At 59.6% G+C, this 20,801-nt stretch overlaps 2 protein-coding genes across 6 annotated transcripts in view; both read left to right on the top strand.

Moving 5' to 3' along the window:
- The window catches only part of LOC132231767 (tumor necrosis factor receptor superfamily member 14-like), a 31,240-nt gene extending 30,469 nt beyond the window's left edge, over window positions 1-771 (top strand). Inside the window, exon 7 of the mRNA XM_059691528.1 lies at window positions 406-771. Coding sequence (XP_059547511.1) covers window positions 406-530 — 125 coding nt within the window. The 3' untranslated portion in view covers window positions 531-771. The remainder of the gene's footprint in view (window positions 1-405) is intronic.
- LOC132231766 (tumor necrosis factor receptor superfamily member 14-like) overlaps window positions 1-20,801 on the top strand; it is a 60,134-nt gene that overhangs the window by 18,820 nt on the left and 20,513 nt on the right. Inside the window, exon 2 of one of the 5 annotated variants that reach the window (XM_059691520.1) lies at window positions 11,180-11,264. The exons of 3 other annotated variants lie outside the window; for them this stretch is intronic. In XM_059691520.1, the coding sequence (XP_059547503.1) occupies window positions 11,196-11,264 (69 nt within the window). In that variant the 5' untranslated portion in view covers window positions 11,180-11,195. Of the gene's footprint in view, window positions 1-11,179; window positions 11,265-15,711; window positions 15,759-20,801 lie in introns of all 5 variants that reach the window. One more of the 5 variants, XM_059691518.1, reaches the window with a different exon arrangement.

The raw sequence follows: 20,801 nt of genomic DNA, 5'->3' as shown, positions 1-20,801 counted from the left end.
CCCTGCCCAGGGCGCTCTGTGTGACCAGAGCCGGAGGGGGAGCCCTGAGCAGAGAGAGGCTCAGGGCTGTGGGAGAGGCCGCACCCTGTCCTCACCCCGGAGGTGCCCGGCCCAGGGCCCGGCTCTGAGCAGCGGGGGGTCCTGGCTCCTGGCAGCCGCTCCCCTGGGGGCTCAGCCCTCCCTGTGGACGGTCCACGGGGCTGAGTGGGGGCCGGGTTGGCAGCAGTGGAGGTGGCAGGGCCCGGGTCCTTCCCCGTCTCCCGGCCCCGGGGACAGGCCGACCAGGAGCCCGTGCTTGGGTCCTGCTGCCTCTGAGCGGGTCGGTCTCTGGAGGTTCCCAGTGAGCAGCAGGCCCCCTGGTCCCGGCCGGCGGCCCCTACCTGACGGGGCGTCTCTGTTTTGCAGGAAACTTCTCCTCTTCTCAGGAATTGCTGCCTGACCCCACCCTGCCAGTGAGGCTGCTGGCTGGGGGGGATGGCGGGGAAGGTCCCTGCGGGGCTAAGTCCCCCGTGGACGCTGTGCTGATATAGGAATGGTTGTTCCACTCCTGCCCTGCGGATTGGCTGACCCCGACCATCCCGGACCAGGCGGGAGCGGCCCCTGGTCTTCACGCCGAGTGTCCCTCGCAGGGGACAGGGGAGCGGGCAGAGAGGAACAGGCGTCGGGACCTGCAGGCCCCCCGGGTCCAGCCAGACGTCACCACGGAGCCCGTGGAGGAGACAGCATCCCTGTTCCCTCAGAGGGACCGCCACCTGACACAGGGCAGCGGGATGCAGGCGCCTGAGCCATCTCCGCGAGGCTGCGGGCAGCGGCCAGGCCCCCAAGGGCCAGATTCGGGGTCAGGGAAGTCGCGGGCCCCCCTCCTGGAGGCCAGCCCGCACCTGGCTGAGGAGGAGACCACCTGCTGGGCCGGGGGCTTGGGACCCCCCACGTCTCCCCTCCGGGCTCCTGAGGTGCCTGACCTCCCCCTCCTGACCCCGTGTGTGAGGCCCTGGCCCAGGGCGCTCCTGCCCCCACCCGCCGCCCGGGCCCTGAGCTCAGCTGCAGGGCGGCCCTCAGCCTCCTCCTGGGCTGGGACTGGGACCGGGTCATGTCTTCGCATCACATGACTCAGGGGGTGGGTTTCATTATCTAAGTCCAACCAGGAGTGACCATTACAAAGAAGCCACAAGAATGAAGAATTGCAGCTTCATCTTTAACTGTGATTCACATAATGTACTTCGTCTTGAACTCTATAAAACCTGCTATCACGCTTTATATAATAAACTCACTGCACCAGCTGAGTCACAGTGCCTCCATCAGCGCCCCACCCGGTCCCAGCTGTCCCTCCTGTCTCTTTCCTTTTCTCCATCCCCCGTCGCCCCTACTCAGGACTCGTGTCCGCTCTCTAGCCAGGCTGGTTGCGGCCGAGAGAGAAAATTTATACACCATCTTGGCCAGTCTTCTACCCTCTCCCGGGTGCTGTCTGTTGTGGGCTGTGGGTCAGATTTCTCACCCAGGACCTACCCCCAAAGGCCACAGAGGGGGTTCGAACCCTGGAGCCCCAGTCAGGGGCCCTCCCAGCTGCTGGCCTGGCCGTTCTGTGCCCCCCCTCCCGCCCTCAGCCCCTGGTCAGTGGGGTGCGGCCTGATTCTGGGACTGGTCTGTGCAGCCTCAGAGGCTGGGGCAGGCCCTGGGGTGAGTCTGCACTGAGGAGCGGGACCCAGATGAGCCAGCTGTGCCTTTGCAGGTGCCGCCGCCGGAGCGACCCGCGCTGCCCTGGGGAAGCCAGGCCTGAGGTGGCTGCCAAGGTCTGTGACACCCCCCGTTCTGTGGGACTTGGGGTGAATGGAGCCTCCTGAGGGCTCCCCTCTAGGTCTCTTCCCTCCAGGCCCGGGTGTTCCACCAGGGCACCCTGTCTGAGAACCTGCCGCCAAAAACAAGGCCGCTGGTGGTCACCCACGGGTGGGGGCTGAGGGGCGACCGGGGCCAAGGCCTGGTCCATGGGGAGCCAGGGCCCCGTCCTCAGGGGGAGGCCTGGCTGCTGGGTGGGGGTAGCAGCTCTCCTCTCGGGCACCAGGTGGGTCATGGCAGCCCAGGTGGCCCCACCCTCCTCGCACGGGGAACCGTGACCTTCTGGATCATCAGCCAACGCTCAGCCACCGAGCCCCGCCAGCTCCGTGACCTGGTTTTAGGGACAGATTCCCGAAGCGCGGCCTCCAGCGCCCTCTGTGCTGGAAGGCGGCTCCTGACCCCCTGCCTGCGCCCCAGCCCTGCCCTCCGGCACCTGGACTCCGCGTGTGCCCGCAGCTCCCAGGCGGCCTCCGGGAGGCCCCCGGTCTGGTCTCCGTGCTGCCAGGTCCTGACACTGGTGGGTGCCTGGCTCCCGTGACCCAGGGCATGTCCAGGCTGTGTGGCTCCATCGACGACACTGGGTGTTTCCCTCCAGCAGCCTCTCTTCCCGTCAAGCCTCCGGGGCCCTTGGCACCCAGGTGGGTGTCTCCCAGCACGGAGTTCCCAGGCGGGACTTCCTGGTGACCCTCGGTGGCTGACTCACGGGACCTTCCATCTGACCTGTTTTCCTGGAGGGCAGCCCCGCCCCCCCTCGGTCAGGCCGGCCTGGTTCCCCACCTCCGGGTCCCGCTGGGCCACGTGTGTCCGTCTCGACGCCGACACTCCTTCCCAGAGCTTTCTTCCTCCGGGCCTTTTCTTTTCTTTCCTTTTCTTCTTTCTTTCTTTAAATATATTTTATTGATTTTTTTACAGAGAGGAAGGGAGAGGGATAGAGAGTTAGAAACATCGATGAGAGAGAAACATTGATCAGCTGCCTCCTGCACACCCCCCACTGGGGATGAACCGGCTACCAAGGTACATGCCCTTGACCGGAATCCAACCCGGGACCCTTCAGTCCGCAGGCCGACGCTCTATCCACTGAGCCAAACCGGTTAGGGTTGTTTTCTTTCTTTTAACCCTCATCCAAGCCCCCCGCTCCCTCCGTGCCCCCGAGCCCCAGATCCCCCCATTGCTTCTTAGAGAGAATGAGGGGGGAGGGGCATCCCCCAGGTCCCTGAGTGCCTTCAACATGGAGCGGCACCCCCCTTTCTTCTGGTTTCCTGCCTTTGACTTCGGAGGAGCGCAGGCCACTTAACTTGGGGGGTCGCTGAGTGTGGGTTTGGCTGGCCTTTCTCCACCGTGAGATCCAGGACGGCTGGTTCCTGGCGGTTACTGCCCTCCGCACACAGGAGGCCTCCCCGAAACCACAGGAAACACCTGGGGCGGGCCCACAGTTCCCAGACACCAACCCCGATAAGAGCAGTTTTGAGAAGCACGTCCGTCCGTCCGTCCGTCTGTCTGTCTGTCCGTCCGCGCTGCCTCCAGGGGCAGGCGCTGGGCAACCTGGATGTGCCTGAAGCCCAGGCCAAGCCGACAGCCCAGCACAGACACGTGTGAAGTGAGGGGCAAAAAGGGATGCGCTCAGTTTCCAAGAAGCAAAACGTATGAAGAGGGGCCAGGCTCCCGAACTATATTTTTTAAATGTAGTTTCACTAGAGGCCTGGTGCACGGATTCATGCACTGGTGGGTCCCTCGGCCTGGCCTGTGGGAATTGGGTCCAAACCGGCAGTCCGACATCCCCCGAGGGCTCCCAGAATGTGAGAGGGCGCTCCGCAACGTTGCTGTCTCTCGGCAGCTCCTGCATTGAGCGTCTGCCCCGTGATGGTCAGTGTGTGGGATGGTCAGTGTGCATGATGGTCAGTGTGTGGGATGGTCAGTGTGCGTGATGGTCAGTGTGCGTGATGGTCAGTGTGTTGGATGGTCAATGTGCGTGATGGTCAGTGTGCGTGATGGTCAGTGTGCATCATAGTTACCAGCCAGTCGGCAGGTCGGCTGGTTGGCCGGTCACTTAGGCTTTTATATATATACTAGAGGCCTGGTGCACAATTTGTGCACCGGAGGGGAGGGGGGGGGGTGTCCCTCAGCCCGGCCTGTGCCCTCTCGCAGTCTGGGACCTCTCGGGAGATAACGACCTGCTGGCTTAGGCCTGCTCCCGGGTGGTAGAGGGCAGGCCCAATCCCTAGGTGCAGCCCCTGGTCGGGCTCAGAGCAGGGCCGATTGGGGAGTTGGGGCGCCACCCCGTCATGCACAGAGCAGGGAGATTGGGAGGTTGCGATGCCACCCTCAGTCACGATCAGGGTAGGGCCGATTGGGGGGTTGGGGCACCGTCCCCTGTCACACTCAAGGCAGGGTCGATGGGGTGGTTGCGGTGCCACCCCCTGTCATGCACAGAGCAGGGCCAATCAGGGGGTTGGGGCACTGCCCCCTGTCACTCACAGAGCAGGTCCCATCAGGGGGGTTGGGGCACTGCCCCCTGTCACTCACAGAGCAGGGCCCATCAGGGGGTTGGGGCACCGCTCTCTATCACCCACAGAGCAGGGCCGAACAGGGGGATGGGGCACCGCCACTGTCACACTCAGGGCAGGGCCAATGGGGAGGTTATGGCTCTACCCCATCACACACAGAGCAGGGCCAGTGGGGGGGGGGGCTGGGGAGCTCCCCCCATCAGGCAAAGAGCAGGGCCGATCAGGGGGTTGGGGAGCCTTCCCCTTTCACGAACAGAGCAGGGCGGAAAGTGAGGTTGTGGCCCCGCCCCCTGTCACACACAGAGCCACAGGGCGATCAGGGGGTTTGGGCGCTGCCCCCTGTCACGCTGATCACGGTGCCAGGAGGCCTCTCGGCTCCGCTGATCCCAGTGCTGGGAGGCATATTACCCTTTTACTATATAGGGTAGAGGCCTGGTGCATGGGTGGGGCCGGCTGGTTTGCCCTGAAGGGTGTCCTGGGTCAGGGTGGGGGTCCCCACTGGGGTGCCTGGCCAGCCTGGGTGAGGGGATGATGGCTGTTTGCAGCTGGTCACACACCATTCAGGGTGGGGGTCCCCACTGGGGTGCCTGGCCAGTCTGGGTGAGGGGCTGAGGGCTGTTTTCAGGCTGGCGGGTGACGGAAACTCCCAACCGCTCCTTTTTTTCTTTTTATTCTGGGCCAGCTTTAGCTTTGAGGCTTGGCTCCAGCTCTTAGGCCTCCGCGGCTGAAAGTAGGTTTCTGGCCTTTGCTTACAATGTTGCAATCCTGTTGGCTGAAGTCTGGCGGTATTTGTTACATAGTTTCTTAAACTCCCCGCTCAGAGGCCTGCAGCGCAGGCGGGGAACGTTGGAGTCCGCTGTCACTGAAGCAAGCAAGCCTCATGTTAGTTTCAAGCTTCCTGGCTGCCGGCTGCCATCTTGGCTGACAGTTAATTTGCATATCTCGCTGATTAGCCAATGAAAAGTGTAGCGGTCGTATGCCAATTACCATGTTTCTCTTTTATTAGTGTAGACTAGTGGCCCGGTACAGGAAATAGTGCACAGGGGATGGAGGGGTGTCCCTCAGCCTGGCCTGTGCCCTCTCCAATCTGGGACCCCTCAGGGGAAGTCCACCTGTCGACTTAGGCCCACTCTCTAGGGCAGGGGTGGGCAAACTTTTTGACTCGAGGGCCACAGTGGGTTCTTAAACTGGACCGGCGGCCGGAACAAAAGCATGGATGGAGTGTTTGTATGAACTAATATAAATTCAAAGTAAACATCATTACATAAAAGGGTACGGTCTTTTTTTTTTTTTTTTTTTTTTTTTTTTTTAGTTTTATTCATTTCAAACGGGCCTGATCCGGCCCGTGGGCCATAGTTTGCCCACGGCTGCTCTAGGGGATCAGGCCTCAGCTTGCAGTCAGACATCCTTCTAGCAGCCAGGCAGCCCTTGCGGATGTCTGACTAAAGGCTTAGGCCCCCAAGGGATCAGGTCTAACCGTTAGTTGGACATTCTTAGTGCTGCCACGGAGGTGGGAGAGGCTCCTGGCACCACCACTGTGCTGGCCAGCCATGAGCCAGCTTCTGGCTGAGTGGCACTTCCCATATGGAAGTGCACTGACCACCAGGGGGCAGCTCCTGCATTGAGCGTCTGCCCCCTGGTGGCCAGTGTGCATCATAGCAACCAGCCATTCTGCTGTTCAGTCAATGTGCATATTAGCCTTTTATTATTATTATTATTATATAGGAAATCCTTATTTCCCCCCTTTCGCCCCCTCTACCCAGCTCTTGCCCCCCACTTCTCTCTGGCCATTACCATACTGTTGTCTGTGTCCATGGATTGTGCATATATTTTCTTTGGCTAATCCCTTTTTTAAATTCACTTCTTTAAATTTGTATTTTCAGATAAGTGCTTATAACTGCACTATTATATATTTTCTATTATATCATTTAGAATTAAGATATTTTTTAATTGAACCCTTGTAAATTTTAGAGCAATTTAATAAATTATGCTAGAAGCAATTAGGAGATTTTTCATGTAATGCAGATACATTTAAATTAATATTTTATTAATTTTTAAATTTTTTAATATTTTAATTTGAAATAATATCATACATCTAAAAAAACTATAAAATACTACAGCATATTATATGTACCCTTCACCCAATTTCTTAGGTGTTAATAATTTAAATAACCATTATACAACCAACAGAATTTGGAATATATTTTTCTTATAATCTCTTTAATGTTACTTAATCCATTTACTTTGTTTTTGTTCATCTTCACCCAAGGATATTTTTCCCTTGAATTTTAGAGAGAGTGAAGGGAAAGGGAGAGACACATTGATTGGTTGCCTCCTGCACATGCTCTGACAGGAACTGCGGATCAAGCCAGCAACTGAGGTACATGCCCTTGACTGGAATTGAACCTGGGACCCTTCAGTCCATGGGCTAATGCTCTACCCACTGAGCAAAACAGGCTGCAGCTTAATTCATTTACTTTTAATCTATATGTGTCTTTATATTTAAAGTGGGTTTTGTTTTTGATTCAGCCTCATAATCTGTCCTTTAATTGGTGCATTTATGCCACTGACTTTCAGAGTGCTTACTGATAGAGCTACTACCATATCAGGCAGCTCCTGGGTCTTCTGGGTCCCACCCTGCCTTTCCTTTTTTTTTCTATCTTTTTTTTCTAAGACATTTCAATTTATTTAAAAGAAGCCAATATACAGGATATAAAGGGTATGATATTTACAACAGTACAGTAAACAGGTTGGTTTCCCGGTAGGATCAGTCATCTTTCAGTGAGTATTAACCCCCCTTCCCCTTGATGCTCGACCCAGCTGGCAGACAAACAGCAACAGTGGGGTGGGATGGGACTGCAGGACAGAACGTCTCCCTGAAGGGATTAAAAATCACGTAGAGGCTAAAATGTCCACGAAGGGGTCTTGGGGGTGAGGGGTGCCTCTGCCTCATTCCTTTGAGGTCTTGGCAGCAGGAATGCTGGGGGATTTGCCCCAAACTAACACACGGCCCACCCTGAGCCTGTAATCTTTCACCCATGGAATATTCCCTTCCCGAGAGAATCAGCCCTAATCCCTCAGCCAGGGCCTGGAGGAGCCGCCCAGGCCGTGGGCACAGCCAGGACTGTGGACATTTCATGGCCTTTCCACTCCCACTCCAGCTGCCTAACAACTCTGCACTGCTCCCCTCGCCCACCTCCCCGTCACCCCATCAGGACACCGTGCACAGGAGGGGACACTGGTTTCCCCATGCCCATTGGGAACTGGCTGTTTCTGTTTTCTGGAGAAAAAGGTTCCTGTGGGTCGGGTAAGGTCTCTGCTTGGCAAGAAGTTCTGAAACAGAGCCACTGACCACGCCCACCTCCTCTGGGCATGGAGCAGCTCCGGCCCTCAGAGCTCATCTCTCCGGCAGAACTGAAGGGAAGGCCGTGTGTACCCTTCTGTCCCGCACCCTTCACATGCCCCGAACCATCAGTGTCGCACTTCCCAATTCCTATCACTGTATTTCATTAGTTCCATACTGTTGTACTAATCATGAATCTAAACAGATTGGTTCAAAAGGAGAGCCTTCTATTTTTAAAGTAGCTGGGGCTTCTGGGGGAAGGCCTTGCCTTACAGCCTGGACCGCTGATGGGTGGTTCCCGGGCCCCAAAGCAAGACCCGCTGCTGGGGGTCTGGGCGGGCCTTGCCTTGCAGCCTGGACCAGCTGATGGGCGGTTCCCGGGCCTCAAGTCAAGACCGGCTGCTGGGGCTTCTGGGGGCGGTCCCCACTGGAGTGCCTGGCCAGTCTGGGTGAGGGACTGAGGGCAGTTTTTAGGCTGCCCGCACCCCCTTTAGGGTGGGGGTCCCCACTGGGGTGCCTGGCCAGTCTGGATGAGGGGCTGGTGGGTGACTGAAGCTCCCAACCTCTCCTTTTTTTTTTTTTAATTATGAGATTTATTTACCTTCTATGGCTGTCACTGGAGCTGAGAGCCAGCTTTAGCTCTGAGGACGGCTACAGCTTGAGGCCTCGGCTGCTGAAAGCAGGTTATCTAGGCTTTGTTTACCTTCTATAATTGAAACTCTGTTGACATCACTGGCGCTCTAAGCTCTGAGCACGCTGCCGGCTGAAAGCAGCTATCTGGGCTTTGTTTAGCTTCTATAATTGCAACATTGTTGCATCCGGAGCTCAGAGCTGGGCTGCCACAGTGCGGGAACGTTGGCTTCCTCCGTCACTGGAGCAAGCAAGCCTCCTATTCGCTTCAGCTGCCTGGCTGCTGGCCGCCACCTTGGTTGGCAGTTAATTTACATATTCTGCTGATTAGCCAATGGGAAGTATTCGGTTGTATGGTCAATTTGCATCTTTCTCTTTTATTAGTGTAGACTAGAGGCCCGGTGCACAAAAACTTGTGCACTCGGGGGGAAGGGGGGTCCCTCAGTCCGGCCTGTGCCCTCTCCAATCTGGGACCCCTCGGGAGATAACGCCCTGCTGGCTTAAGGCCTGCTCCCGGGTGGCAGAGGGCAGGCCCAATCCCTAGGTGCAGCCCCTGGTCGGGCTCAGAGCAGGGCCGATTGGGGAGTTGGGGCGCCGCCTCCTGTCATACACAGAGCAGGGCAATCGGGAGGTTGCGATGCCACCCCCAGTCACGCTCAGGGTAGGGCCGATTGGGGGGTTGGGGCACCACCCCCTGTCACACTCAAGGCAGGGTTGATGGGGAGGTTGCGGTGCCACCCCCTGTCACTCACAGAGCAGGGCCAATCTGGGGGTTGGGGCACTGCCCCCTGTCACACACAGAGCAGGGCCCATCAGGGGGGTTGGGGCTCTGTACCCTGTCATGCACAGAGCAGGGTCGATCAGGGGGTTGGGGAGGTCCCCCCTGTCACACACAGAGCAGGGCCCATCAGGGGGTTGGGGAGCTCCCCCCTGTCACGCACAGAGCAGGGCCCATCAGGGGGTTGAGGAGCTCCCCCCTGTCACTCAGAGAGTAGGGCCAATAGGGGAGTTGGGGCACCGCCCCATCACACACAGAGCAGGGCGGATCAGGGGTTGGGGCACCGCCCTCTATCACCCACAGAGCAGGGCCAATCAGGGGGTTGGCACCGCCACTGTCACACTCAGGGCAGGGCCGATCAGGGGGTTGGGGCACCGCCCCTCTCACACTCAGGGCAGGGCTGATGGGATGTTATGGCTCCACCCTGTCACACACAGAGCAGGGCCTATCAGGTGGTTGGGGCGCCGCACCCTGTCACACACAGAGCTGCAGGGCAATCAGAGGTTGGGGAGCTCCCCCATATCAGGCACAGAGCAGGGCTGATCAGGAGGTTGGGGCACCTTCACCTGTCACGAACAGAGCAGGGTGGATAGGGAGGTTATGGCCCCACCCCCTGTCACACACAGAGCTGCAGGGCGATCAGGGGGTTTGGGCGCTGCCCCCTGTCACGCTGATCCCGGTGCCAGGAGGCCTCTCGGCTCCGCTGATCCCAGTGCTGGGAGGCATATTACCCTTTTACTATATAGGATTGAGGCCTGGTGCATGAGTGGGGCCGGCTGGTTTGCCCTGAAGGGTGTCCTGGATGAGGGTGGGCGTCCCCACTGGGGTGCCTGGCCAGCCTGGGTGAGGGGCTGAGGGCTGTTTGCAGCTGGTCACACACCCTTCAGGGTGGGGGTCCCCACTGGGGTGCCTGGCCAGTCTGGGTGAGGGGCTGAGGGCTGTTTTCAGGCTGGTGGGTGACTGAAGCTCCCAACCGCTCCTTTTTTTCTTTCTTTTTTTTAAATTCTGAGCCAGCTTTAGCTCTGAGGCTCCAGCTCTTAGGCCTCTGCTGCTTAAAGTAGGTAATTGAAACAATGTATAACTCCAGCTCTGACTCCAGCTCTGAGATCCCAGCTCGCTGAAAGCTGGTTTCTGGGGGTTTTTTTAGCTTCTATGTTTGTTACAATGTTCAAACTGCAGGCTCAGAGGCCGGCAAGGCAGGCAGGGAACGTTGGTTTCCTCCGTCACTGAAACAAGCAAGCCACATGTTAGTTTCAAGCTGCCTGGCTGCCGGCCGCCATCTTGGCTGTCAGTTAATTTGCATATCTCACTGATTAGCCAATGGGAAGGGTAGCGGTCATACGCCAATTACCATGTTTCTCTTTTATTAGTGTAGACAGATTTCAGAGAGGAAGGAAGAGGGAGAAGCAGCTGTGACCATCTGGCCAGAATTCTCCGAGGCCCCATGACCATCATGGTCAATAATCACATCCTCATTCCCAGGTCATAACCCCCAGCCCTGGGGAGCTCAGCGTCCCTCTCCTGGCACCTCCCTGGGCACAAGTGCTCATTTAAAGACATTGAGACTCGAGAGCCTGGCGTGCAAGGTCTGCCAGCATCTGAGAAACAGAGCAGGGGGGTGGGGGGGGCAGAGGGGAGGGTGGGTGCTGAAGGGGCCCTGGGGGCCTGGAGGGAGGGGGTGAGGGGCTCCCGGGCTCAGAATAGGGGGGTGTGGGTGCAAACAGCAGCCCCAGGCAGAGGGCACACAGGTCACGGAGGCTCAGAGGGCTGTGCCCGCATGGGGAGAGGCTGCAGGTCAGCTCTCTGGGGGGCAGGGCGACAGGGAGCGAGATGCCCTTTGGGGGCCCAGCTGAGGCAGAGCAGTTCTCTGGCCCCTCCCACCTGGCCCCTCCCACCTGGCCCCTCTCCAGGCACTGAGAGCCCAACCAGAGCCCTTCCCCTCCGGGCCTGTGTGAGGGTTGGAGGAAACGAAAAACAAGATCAGTTTCTGTTTCACAACACATTTTCCGCCACTGCGAGGTTGAGAATGAGTCCCTCTGTCCTGCTGTCTGTCTTGCTGGCCGGAGACTCAAGGCAGCGGTCAGGGAATAGGGTTCCTGGGGCGGGCATGGAGCCTCTACCTGGCTGGGGGCCAACCCCCTGCAGCCCGACCCCCGCGGCTGACGCCCTGAGGCTGGTGAGTCCGGGACGGTGTCGCCCAGCAGCCCAGCGCCGGTGGGGAGCCGGCCCTGTCCACAGCCCTGGCCGCTGGGACTGGGCCCAGGCAGGAGGCCACCCCCTCCAAGGACTCTCCTCTGTGGACCCCTGTCCCCCCCCCGCCCCCCCATTCAGGGCGGAACCCTCCCCCACCGCCCAGCCCGTCTGGGGGAGGAACGGGGTGTCTGTGCCTGGGAGGGAGGCTTCCTGTGCGTTTCCATCAGCTCCAGAGCCGTCAGCTCCCAAGCCCGTGGTCACTACTCAGGTGCAGCTCTGACTGACAGGCCTCCTGTCCCTGAGTCCCTGCCATCTACACCCCTCCACCTCCCCCCTGCCTGTGCCCCTGTCTGTCCGGAGAGCCCCTCTTCCCCTGGTGACCTGTGAGGCCAATCCTCACACAGGCCTGAAGTGCTCACCGCCCAGGAGGGAAGGGTAGGTCCCAGCTCCGCAGACAGTTCTATCCCTTCTCTCAAGGAGCTGCCTCCCCCACCCCCCCAAAGGGCAGAGCTGTCCCTGCCCTGACCCTGTGGCTCCAGGACTCGGGGTGCAGCACAGGGAGCAGCGAGGCTGAGTTTGTGGGGTCAGAGCAGCCCTGGCCTTCCCAGAGGCAGGGCCCACTCTCCTGAGCCCAGGGGGTCAGAGGTCACACACAGGGTGGTCCCAAACCCAGGCTCTTACGCTCCTCAGTAGACAAGCCTGTCCTGGGCCCCCTGCAGGGCAGGGCCCATTTCCCGGAGGGTCAGACTGAGGCCCAGGCAGCTGCTCTGTTCCAACGCTCCCCCCCCCCCAATCTCCCTTAGGCCCTGAGCCTCCTCCTTCTGAGAGCCCCGCCCTGCGCACTGGGGATGCCCTCCTGCAAAAAGGAGGAGTTCCCGAAGGGGTCCATGTGCTGCCCCAAGTGCAGGCCAGGTGGGTGCAGCTCTGCAGGGCCCCTGGGGGGCGCCGGGGGCGGGGCTGTGCTGGGGGCAGGCATTTCCTCCTCCCCTGGCCTGGAGCCCCTCTGCTTCCAGCACCCCTTCATGGGTGGTCTGAAGCCCCTCGACACAGAGGGCACCCCCAGCTCAACACCCCTCCTCAACACTCAGCTCACTGCTCAGGGCGGGGCTGGGGATGGGCAGGCCATTTCAGGCCAGGGGAGGGGGCTCAGAGCCAGGCCTCTGTGTCCCAGGAGGCCCCCAACTTCCAGAAAGTTCTCACTTCCTGCCAAGCAGGCTCAATCTCCTGGGGAACAGCCCAGGTGGGGTGAACTCTGGGGGGGGGGGTGTCACACCTGCCAGGGCTCAGGGCCCATCCTGCCCTGAGTGTGTGCCCTCTTGGCTGCAGGCTCCCGGGTGCAGGAGGCCTGCGGGGAGCTCAGGACCACAGTGTGTGCGCCCTGCACCCGGGGCACCTACACTCCCCACCTCAATGCCCTGCCCTAGTGTCTGCCGTGCCGCGTCTGTGACCCAGGTGAGACCAGGAGCCCAACCCCGGCTGTGCCGAGCCCCCAGCCCCCCCACCCCGGCCACACTGACTGCAGGACCCCAGGCAGCCCGGGGCCGGACCTCCCGTCACCCAGGGGGTTCCCTGCCCAGGACCCTGCAAGGAGCCTCATCCCTACAAACTGGTTTGGCTCAGGGGATAGAGCGTCGGAACTGTGGACTGAAAGGTCCCAGGTTCGATTCCAGTCAAGGGCATGTACCTTGGTTGCGGCACATCCCCAGTAGGAGGTGTGCAGGAGGCAGCTGATCAATGTTTCTCTCTCATCGATGTTTTTAACTCTCTATCCCTCTCCCTTCCTCTCTGTAAAAAATCAATAAAATATATTAAAAAAAAAAAAAAAGGAGCCTCATCCCATGGCCACACCTGCCTCTCCCTAGAGAGGGCCCACGCCTCAGCCCCATCCCCTGTCACCCCGCTTCCAGGCTCAGCCACCCAATGCCCTGCAGGCGCCCCCGCCTGTGGCACAGCCCGTGGGCCCCGGGGCCAGGCCTCCTCCACCTGCAGTGCCGGCTCCCAGGACCCCACACCCTCCTCAGGGTCCTCCTCCGGCTGAGCACTGGCCCCTGGGTCTCCTCCCTGCCCAGGGCTGGCGGTTGGGCTGGGGCCCCCCAGGAGGAAGGCCGGGACCAAGGTGGAGGCCACAATGCTTTGGGGTTCAGGCTGGGAGGTCTCAGACGCCCCGAGAGGCCTGGCCTTCTGTGGAGAAGACCCTGCCCCCGTCCCTGCTGCTGCCGCCCCGTCCCTCGGACCCCCCTTGGGACTGGCCTCTGCGTCCGGCAGCTCCGGCCTGTGTTCCGGCTGAGCCTGGGCTGCGGCCAGCAGGGTCCAGGGGGAGCAGAGGGGGCGCACCCTGTTCCCGTGCCCTCCCCAGGCCTGCGGCGCTGCCCAGCCCTCAGCGTGGTGTTCTCCCGGGACGGGCACTCCCCCAGCCCTGGCAGGCCTCGCTGCTGCTCTGAGCTCCTTCTCTGGGTCCCAGGCCTGGGCCAGGTGACCAGACGGAAGTGCTCCGCCCAGACCAACACCGTGTGCGGCTGCGGGCGTGGCCACTTCTGTGAGCGACAGGACGGGGACGCCTGCGTCCAGTGCAGGCCCCACAGTGTCTGCCGCCCGGGCCAGAGGCTGTGGGAGACAGGTGAGCACGGCCCCCCTGAGGACACAGGCCCCGGACCCCGGCCTGAGGGGGGCCCTGGGGAGTCCTCTGCCCGACACTGTCGTTTCTCAGGCATCGAGTGGGAGGACACGCTGTGTGAAGACTGCCAGCCGGGCACCTTCTCTGCGGGGGGCACCCAGGCAGCCTGCACGCCCTGGACCAGGTAGGTGACCCGGGTCCCAGGAGGCGCTGCCAATGTCCCCTGGGAGATAAGGCCCCCCCAGCGCGGAGACGGTGACCCCCCAGCTGCCCCGTTGACCCTGTGGCTCCCACACCGCTGTCCCCTCAGCCCAGGGCCCGGTCAGCACATCCCAGATGCGGGGCTCAGGGCGCTGCGGGCAGAGACCCACCCTGTGTTCCGGGGTGTCCCCAGGTGTCAGGGCTGAGGGGTCCTGCCAGTCGGAATCCGGGATGCACATATGAGGCTCCCAGTGAGGAGTCCCCTCCCCCAGAAACAGGAACCCCAGTGCCCACTTTACACACACACCCGGTGCCAGCTGTGACCTGGTGCTTAGTCTCTGCCGCGACTGCCAAACAGAGGCTCTGGGTCCTGTGTCACCACCTCCCCCCACCCCACCCCCATCTGTCCCTCTGTCTCCATCCTCCCCACTCCTCCTGTCACCAACCCCTCTGCCCCAAGGTCTGTCCCTCTGTCTGGGGCACTGGCTTTCACAGTCCCTTCCTGACACCAGCTCTGTCCTCACCCCTGGCATCTCCTTCGCTGTCCCTCTTTCGTGACCAGTGTCCCAGGTTGTCCTCCCCTCCCTCCGTGTCCCCATGGCTGTGGGACAGGGAGAGTCAGACGGACCTGAGTTCCCCCCAGAGCCCCCTCCCGGGCCCACCCCAGGCAGCAGCCTTCCCCTCTGTGCGCCTGGCTGCACAGGGCTCGCTCGGGGTCAGGTTGAGCGCTAGGGACTGAGGTACCCACGCCCGCTGCCCACGGCCCCCTCCTCCCCCAGGTGCAGTGGCCCACTTTCCTGGGAAGCAACGCCTGGGACCAGCAGCTCAGACGTGACATGCTCCCCCTGGGGCCCCGTCATCATCATCCTCATCATCATCAGCGTCATCCTTGTCATCGCTGTCATTTCTGTGCCACTTGTGCTCAGGGCCATCAGGAAGAGAAGGTCACGTGGTGAGCAGGAGCCCCTCGTCCCGTCAGGGCTCAGGTCCCAGCTCTCTCATCCCAGACACCGCTCTGGCTCTGTCCCCCAAATGGAGAGGCGGCCTGGGGTGCCCGGGGCGGGACTTCCTGTCTGAGGAGCCTGGTGCCCCCGGTGCCCACGCAGCACCAGGACCTGAGCTCCCAGCTGCCCTCAGTGGACGGAAGAGCACAGGGTGCCCGACAGCAGCGGGAGGACCCATCATGCCTCCCCTCCCCTGTCCCTGACCAGGGCGCTCTGTGTGACCAGAGCCAGAGGGGGGGCCCTGAGCAGAGAGAGGCTCAGGGCTGTGGGAGAGGCCGCACCCTGTCCTCACCCCGGAGGTGCCCGGCCCAGGGCCCGGCTCTGAGCAGCGGGCGGTTCCCTCCTCCCGGCTCCTGGGAGCCGCTCCCCTGGGGGCTCAGCCCTCCCTGTGGACGGTCCACGGGGCTGAGGGGGGGCCGGCTTGGCCACAGGGGAGGTGGCAGGGCCCCGGGTCCTTCCCCGTCTCCCGGCCCCGGGGACAGACCGACCAGGAGCCCGTGCTTGGGTCCTGCTGCCTCTGAGCGGGTCGGTCTCTGGAGGTTCCCAGTGAGCAGCAGGCCCCCTGGTCCCCGGCCGGCGGACCCTTCCTGACGGGGCGTCTTGTTTTGCAGGAGAACTCGCCTTTCTTGGGGTATTGATGCCTGTCCCCACCCTGGAGGTGAGGCTCCTGGCTGGGGAGATGGGAGGCAGGGCGGGTACCAGATGGTGCCGGGCTGAAGTGCTAAGTCTGGGAGGGAGGCCCCGCTCCTGCCCTTGGGGGTGGCTGACCCGGAGCATCTGGACCAGGCAGGAGCGGCCCCTGGTCTTCACGCCGAGTGTCCCTCGCAGGGGACAGGGGAGCCGGCAGAGAGAAACAGGCGTCGGGACCTGCAGGCCTCCCGGGTCCAGCCAGACGTCACCACGGAGCCCGTGGAGGAGACAGCACCCCTGTTCCCTCAGAGGGACCGCCACCTGACACAGGGCAGCGGGATGCAGGCGCCTGAGCCATCTCCGCGAGGCTGCGGGCAGCGGCCAGGCCCCCACGGACCAGCTACGGGGTCAGGGGAGCCGCGGGACCCCCTCCCGGAGGTCAGCCCGCACCTGGCTGAGGAGGAGACCACCTGCTGGGCCAGGGGCTTTGGGACCCCCTGCGTCTCCCCACCGGGCGACGGAGGAGGTGAGGGGGGAGGGAAGGGGGAGGCGGAAGTCGGGTCTCAGCAGGTCCTGCTTGGTGGCCTTGGACTCGCATCGGTTCCAGCCCTGGAGCTCGCGCTCCCCCTGCAGGGCCGACCGGGAACTGCAGCGCGCCGTGCTGGCCGGACCGGGAGCGCCAGGTGTGGGGCAGCGGCCAGGCCCCCAAGGACCAGCTAAGGGGTCAGGGGAGCCGCGGGACCCCCTCCTGGAGGCCAGCCCGAACCTGGCTGCGAAGGACACCACCTGCTGGGCCGGGGGCTTGGGACCCCCCGCGTCTCCCCTCCGGGCTCCTGAGGTGCCGACCTCGCCCTCCTGACCCAGCGTGTGAGGCCCTGGCCCAGGGCGCTCCTGCCCCCACCCGCCGCCCGGGCCCTGAGCTCAGCTGCAGGGCGGCCCTCAGCCTCCTCCTGGGCTGGGACTGGGACGGGGTCATGCCTGTGCATCACATGACTCACAGTCTGGGAAGCCATTTCCAACTGGCTATTTTATATGTTTTACATTTTTTATTTTCAATAAAAATAACTCGGGCAAGATGCTCTGAGGGCAGGTCAATCTCCGGTTCCGGGTCAGAGAAACCCTGAGACGTGAGGCTCGTGGAGCTGAGCGAGTTTGGGGAGAGACCTCAGCCTGTGAGCACATTCCACTTCTCACCTGCATTTACCAGCTGATTGTCTCCTCGACCAACACCACTCACTGGAAGGAGGCCCTGTCCTCAGGTATCATTCACGCACCCACCCATTCACTCACCCATCCATTCACCCATTCATTCATTTATCCAACCTTCCATCCACTTACTAATTTTTCCATTCATTCACTTATTCGTTCAATCTCATTCCTTCATCCTTCCATTCACTCACTCTGTCATTCACTTATCCATCCATCCATCCATCCATCCATCATGTCCTATTGATATTATGATGGCCTCAGCGTTTCCTGTTTCATTCACGGGATCTGACCCACGAACCCCATTGATTCTGGGGCTAAAATCGCCCCAGGTTTCTGCAGAGGGAGTCCCTTCAGGGCCCCTGGGTTCCTGTGTCCGTGTCCCTCCCTCCATGGCGCTTCCCTAACTCCCGCCGAGGGGCCTGTGCCGCCCCCGCAGTGTGAGCAGGAGGCGGAGGAGAAGGCCCAGGCCTCTGAGGGTCAGAGATGAGGGTTTGGTCTGAGCACCGTTTGCACCCGGAGCCCTGGGCCCGGCCCTGTCTCTCTGAGTCCCCACTTCCTGTCTGTGGAATGGGGGCAGGAATGACCCAGCCCGCCCCCTGCAGGCAGGTGGGTGTTAGTGCACATGGTGGGGAGCCCCTCCAGGTGCTCAGGGGTAACAGACAGGGCCCCTCTCGCACCCCCAGGGGCCCAGAGTTCCCATGAGAGGCTCACTCTGGAATGTGTGGGTGCAAACAGCTCCCCTAGGCAGAGGGCACACAGGTCATGGAGGCTCAGAGGGCTGTGCCCGCATGGGGAGAGGCTGCAGGTCAGCTCTCTGGGGGGCAGGGCGACAGGGAGTGAGATGGGCTTTGGGGCCCAGCTCAGGCAGAGCAGTACTCTGTCCCCTCTCCGGGGCACTGAGAGCCCAGCCAGAGCCCTTCCCCTCCGGGCCTGTGCCTTGGGGGGGGGGGGGGGTGGTTGGAGAAACTGCAAAACAAGATCCGTTTCACTTTCTCTTGGGGAGCAGTGGGCCTGCCTTCTCACGTGTCCCCTTCATCTCTGCTCCTCTGCGCATCTGCGGGTTCTGCTGTCCGTCTGTCCTGCAGTCCATCTGTCCTGCCTGCCGGAGTCCCGAGGCTGCGGTCAGGGAATGAGGGTCCCTGGGGTGGGCATGGAGCCTCTGCCCGGCTGGGGGCCACCCCCCTGCAGCCCTACGCCCATGGCTCACTTCCTGAGGCTGGTGAATCAGGGACCGAGTTGTCTAACAAAGAAAGTATATCCGGTTCCCGAGTGAGGCCATGGCAACAGACAATGTGGTCAACTTTCATTTGAGTCCTCCGCGCCCCCAGCAAACCTGCTGTCACGCGGCTCAGGCTGTTGGAGCGCGGACCCAGACTCCCTTACGTCCCAGTCCTGCAGGATTGAGTCCGTTCCCTTTAAACATGTGCTCTTACTGTCTGAGTCTGTCTCATCATAAAAAGGCTCATATGCTTTCTAGTGAGTTTTCAAGCTAAGTCTAAAAGGAAAACAGGATTAATCCTGTAATTAACCAAGCGTGCTGATAGGAAAGTTCCCCTTTAACAGGGAAGGAAATCCTCTTAATCTCTCTTTTTTTTGTCGTTTTTAAAACCTGACATTTATTGCTTAGATGGTTTGATACAGAACAGCTTTTCTTCTCATTTTGAATTGGGAAGTGTTATACAACCGAAAGATCAGACAGAGGCCGAAAACCAAGACTACAGGCTTTATTGGAGGAGACAGACCTACTGGGCTGCCTCACAAGGGGAGAGCAGCAGCATGTGCAGGGGTGGGCACGCCTTTTGAGGGGCAGAATAGGAAGGGGTGGGGGGCTTAGTGTACTCGGCGCACACGGATTGGTGGCTTACCAACCCCAGCAGGTCCAGGGGTCCCCAAAGGTGTGGACGGAGTCGGCGAAGAAGGAATGACACAGAGACAGCGTTAAGTTGATCAGCAGCCTAGCCAGGATCTCCAGCCAAGTTCTGGTCTGGATCTCCAGAGAGGTTCTGCTTCGGATCTCCAGCGAGGTTCTGTAGCCATGTTCCCTCGCTAGGTTCTCCAGCCAGGTTCTGTCTGAGATCTCCAGCCAGGTTCGGTCACCAGGTTCTAGTCAGGTTCTCTTGCCAATTTCTGTAGTCAGGTTCAGTCCAGGATCTTTTGCCATGTTCTCTCCAGCGAAGTTCTTCTGTCTGTAGGTTCTGTGTAGGTTCTGTCTGTAGGTTCTCTCTTCTAAGTCCTGTCTCTTGCTGTCTTGTTACATCTGTATTTATACCAGTTGTTTCAATCCTATCAATCTCTATTCCAAAGGTTAGGGCGTTTCTTATCTCCATTCCAGGGAGTAAAGATTATGTAGCTTAAGCATGATTGTTTGTAGTTAAAGTGATTAATTACCCACCTGGCACTTAGTTAAAGGGTTTTATTCCCTCCCTAACTTCAGGGGAAAATCCCTACCTGGGGAAACAACCTTTCTCAGAGAGGAGACCTTGGTTAAAACACATAGTGACAAGAAGGTGAGCAAACATATTAAGAACAGTATGCCATATATGCCAGGTCCCTTGAAACAGCAAGCATGGACCGACTCCCGGCAAATTCCCCCTTTTTTATTTTTAAAAGCAGGCATTAAAAAGAAAAACCTGAAATGCTCTCTTGTATCCATTTTAAGAGTAGGATTGGCGCTTTCTGCTATTACCTGAGTCCTGATCTATCACCCCAGGGAGAGCTTGCCAATCCTGCACTTTCCCGGGATGGAAAGGCTGCAGTGGGGTTAAGGATAAGGCTCCTTGGGCCTACCTCCTCCCATGCCTTTACATTTACCTTTCCAGCACCTTTCCTTCCTCAGAAAAGCATGGACATACTTCTTGTATAAAACGTTCTGTCTGGCTGGGAGTAACCTTAATTCCTCTGCTAGCAAGCATATGTGTTAAAAGATCAATACGGAGTCTTATTTCTTTAGACTCAGTATGGCACATCTTCTCAATCTAAAGATCAATACAGAGTCTTCTTTCTTTGGACTCAGTTTGGCACATCTTCTCAATCTAAGTTCTGTACTATCCACCTTCTTACCCTACTTATCCTCTATAGGGGGGTCTGTAGCACCCTGGTGGAGTCCTATCCGTCTCGAGTGTGGGGTTCTCAATGGGGGGGGGGGCTTACCTAGGGGAATCCTGTTCCAGGGGTTCCCAAAGGTGTGGATGGAGTCGGCAAAGACTATCCACCTTCTTCCTATGGTGGAATCCTATCCATCCCGAGAGTGGGGCTTACCTAGGGGTCCCTGTTCGGGCGCCAGATGCTGGGGTCCAACCCCAGCAGGTCCAGGGGTCCCCAAAGGTGTGGACGGAGTCAGCGAAGAAGGAATGACACGGAGACAGCGTTCAGTTGATCAGCAGCCTAGCCAGGATCTCCAGCCAAGTTCTGGTCTCGATCTCCAGAGAGGTTCTGCTGTTTATTGTCTTGTTACATCTGTATTTATCCCAGTTGATTTTAATCCTGTCAATTTCTATTACAAAGGTTAGGGCGTTTCTTATCTCCATCCCAGGGAGTAAAGATTATGTAGCTTAAGCATGATTGTTTGTAGTGATTAACTACCCGCCTGGCACTTAGTTAAGGAGTTTCATCCCCTCCCTGACTTCAGGGAAAAATTCCTACCTGGGGAAACAACCTTTCTCGGAGAGGTGACCTTGGTTAAAACACAGAGCGCTAAGGGGAACAAACATATTAAGAACACTATGCTATATACGCCAGGTCCCTTGAAACATATGCTATGCAGATGTTTCTTTCCTGCAGCGACTGTGTCAAGCAGCAAGGATGGACCGGCTTCCGGCATAGGACAAGGGCTTAGGGCAGGGGTGGGCAAACTTTTTGACTC

The sequence above is a fragment of the Myotis daubentonii genome, chromosome 3 (genome assembly GCF_963259705.1).
Source record: "Myotis daubentonii chromosome 3, mMyoDau2.1, whole genome shotgun sequence".
In the NCBI taxonomy this organism is placed as follows: domain Eukaryota; kingdom Metazoa; phylum Chordata; class Mammalia; order Chiroptera; family Vespertilionidae; genus Myotis; species Myotis daubentonii.
Note: the sequence above shows the minus strand (reverse complement) of the source record. Positions and strands in the feature narration are given on the sequence as shown.